Below are 3379 nucleotides of genomic sequence, written 5' to 3'. Positions count from 1 at the left end.
AAGGAACTGTTATTCAAAATAAAATTCAAGCTAAAATGTTTCTTGACACTGTCAAGAGGTGTAGTCAATGTTTTATGCAAACACAACAAAGTTGATAAGTATTCAAACACTTTAAGACAATAAACATCATTCGTAAAACGAGCATCAGATATGTCTATAGTCAGTTTGATTTCGAATCGTAAGATTTGCAAATTATTACTTAAATTAAATTCAGAATTCCAAATTTGTTTGCAAAATATTTAAATAAAATATGTTTTATTACCCTCAACGAAATCTGATACAATGCTGTAATAGTATTTCCACCTTCTCACTGGTTTAATGTTCAAAAGTTGTAAAGAAGTTGGATTTTAGAGGTCTGCTTCAAGAGTGGTATTGTGGTGTGTGTTACTTATGTTAACTGATATCAGTAGTATGTAACATCAATCAGAAGTGAAATCCGTGGTAGTTGAAGATTGAGAAACCCGAAATGAAGAGAACAAGAATGACAAACAGAAATTAATTGTAATAATAACAGAATTGAAAGTATTATGAAGCATGAAATGGACAATGGAAGGAAGACGTGCAACTCTTGTATTTAATGTATAGTTTTCATATTTTTCTAAGCCACTCTGTAAATTTGCAATAAATTAGTCTTTCATATATGCGTGTTCGTTCATTTAAAGTATGAATGTAACTATTCGGAGGTTGTTGTTAGTTTAGGATTTAGGGGGTAAAGTAACAAATTAACATTAGTAAAAACCTCCATGCTAAACAAACTGACAAGATATTTTCAAGTTTGAATGGTTGTTGGATTCATGAAATTATATAGATTATTTTTATCAATTAGGTGAGCTATATATCTCTGTAATATAAAATTGACCATATTTTTCCACTTCAGGATTTCAATATTCACAAATTATGCATACCATAAACGACTTAAATATACTTCACTGGTTTTATAAACCACTTTATGAGAGATTATGAGAAATGATCAAAACGACTTAAATGCATGAACAAAAAGATCGTGATTATAAGAAATCTAATGATCAATTTAGACTGAGGGCTTCGAACCAACGATCTACATTGAAAATGTGAAGACATAAAAATAGTGAAAACAACTTCTATCACACATTTTGAAAAAGAATTATTGATCATTTCACCAATAATACATATAATTGAACATCACAAATCATGGAAAAGGCAGAAGAATACTTCATCACAGAAGGATCTTCATCGATTCAGAACAAGCGTCCTTAGATCAAATGATATAATCATCAGAAATTATTTTCCATATTAGTCACACACATCACATATATGAGACAACTTATTCCAAATTAATCATGAAAATGTATGAAATATCGACTCTCATATAAAAACCAATCAAAAAATACAACAAAAGTTATGAAAATATGTGAAACAATTAAACAACATTTCTAATGTATCATTTACCAATTAAATAATCACAAAATTATTTATACGCAAACTGAAAGAGTGGAGTTATGTGCATAGCCATTCACTTCAAATGTAAACAACCAACATCGTGCGTCATTTACGAGTTCTCTATCACTCGACTGTAGTCCATTAAGTAGCACGTGTCAGTTTGATTCAGAAGTATATAAGGCGAAGAGATGCATATCACATTATCATTCGATAAATTATTCAAACATCGAATCTAACACCATGAACAGAACATCTTACAAACATATATTCACCGAATCAAGAACTAGACAGAATTTCGCCAAAGAATGTGAAGATGCAATCAATAAACAAATCAATGTGGAACTACAGGCTGCTTATGATTATATGGCATTCTTCACTTATTTCGATCGAGATGATGTGTCATTTCCGAAAGCAGCTGAATTCTTTCGAAAAGCTTCACATGAAGAACGTGAACATGCAGAGAAATTGGCCAAATATCAGAACAAACGTGGTGGTCGTGTTCAATACAGTGATATCAAGTGTCCAACTAAGACAGAATTCAGTGGATTGGAGGATGCGATGAACACTGCATTGTCGATGGAGAAGGCAGTGAATGAGGTGAGTGGTACAATGAATCATAATCTATCTACAACTAGATCATCATTAACCGACAATCGAAAATGATTATTTGGTTTTAAAAATATATTTCGATTTTATATTAATGTTTGTGTAATTGTTCACATCACTGACTTTGAAATACGTGTAATTCTCAAGTGTTGAATTGACCATCATGTTTCGTACATTACATTCCTATCTCTGAGTAGTATTATGAAACTGGAATGTATCGTATTAAATTGACACATGTGAAAGTTACACTTTACTTTGGTTAGTTTCATAGACATGGTGAGTCACAATTCACTGTGAAAATAAAATACTAATCTATTAAATGACAACATGAAATACACTACAACCACTGGTTCCATTGTTTCTTCTCTTTTTACAGTCATTATTGAAACTTCATGAAATCGCTGTGAAGAACAATGATCCAGCACTGACTGATTTCATTGAGAGTCAGTATTTGCATGAACAAGAAGATGCAATCAAACAATTTGCTGACTATGTGACAGAGACAGATCGAGTTGGAAGTGGACTTGGTCAATATTTATTCGACAAGATCACACTGAAAGAATAAACACGACTTCAGTTGAACTGTTTATTCATTGTTATGTCGTTCATGTATTTCTCTGTATTGTTGTTATTATCATTAAATGAGTGATTCTCACTACTTTCTCACTAGGTTTCTTATTGTCATTGAAAATGTGATGAACTCGGAAGTGGACAACCCGTTTGAAGTAGTAACTAAGTGAGTTAGTTGACTTTGAGGTTTCGGTGTGGGAAGTATGTTATAGACCGACCAAATCAACGAGATGAATGGTATTTGATGTTTCTATATAGTAAGTGAATAACGATTAATTGTGCTATCCTATGAGATTATACTATACAGTTATTTTCCAGAATACATTTGAAAGTAACCATGTGGTATTAGCTAACGTTGGGAAGTTGTTTATTTTGTGACGGATATCGCAATTCCATAGTGCACATAACGTGTTAGCTTTCTACACATTGAATGAATCGATAATGCATTAGTGAGCTTAGGAATATTTTGAAATTTACAAGTTTTATTTTTCACAGATTACCACACATTGATGTTGTTGAAAACTACACACTACTGGATAATTGTTCCATCCTAGTGAAGGATTTCCTTGAAATGTCACTAATAAATCTTACAAAATAAACCAATTTACTCGAAGTCACTTCAATTAAACTATATTTTTAAACTTACAAATGACTTTCTCTATATGTTTCTTACGTTCTCGTTGAATGTCCTAACTTGTGACGTTCCAACCTGTAGACGTCTAAACAGGTGTCACCAGAATCATTGGTTAGTAGTCGCACCACATCGCGAATTTACTGAAGTTGA

At 32.0% G+C, this 3379-nt stretch overlaps 1 protein-coding gene across 1 annotated transcript; it reads left to right on the top strand.

Annotated features, from left to right (window-relative positions):
- The first annotated feature begins 1469 nt into the window (after window positions 1-1469).
- On the top strand, window positions 1470-3172 carry FTH1_5 (fts3-like protein). The gene is made up of 2 exons (XM_051215104.1): window positions 1470-2016; window positions 2402-3172. Exons 1-2 carry the CDS (start codon window positions 1660-1662, stop codon window positions 2588-2590), a joined length of 546 nt encoding a protein of 181 aa, XP_051068284.1. The 5' UTR covers window positions 1470-1659; the 3' UTR covers window positions 2591-3172.
- The last annotated feature ends 207 nt before the right edge of the window (window positions 3173-3379 follow it).

This window comes from Schistosoma haematobium, chromosome 2, assembly GCF_000699445.3.
Source record: "Schistosoma haematobium chromosome 2, whole genome shotgun sequence".
Taxonomy (NCBI): domain Eukaryota; kingdom Metazoa; phylum Platyhelminthes; class Trematoda; order Strigeidida; family Schistosomatidae; genus Schistosoma; species Schistosoma haematobium.
This window is presented reverse-complemented; position numbering and strand designations above follow the sequence as displayed.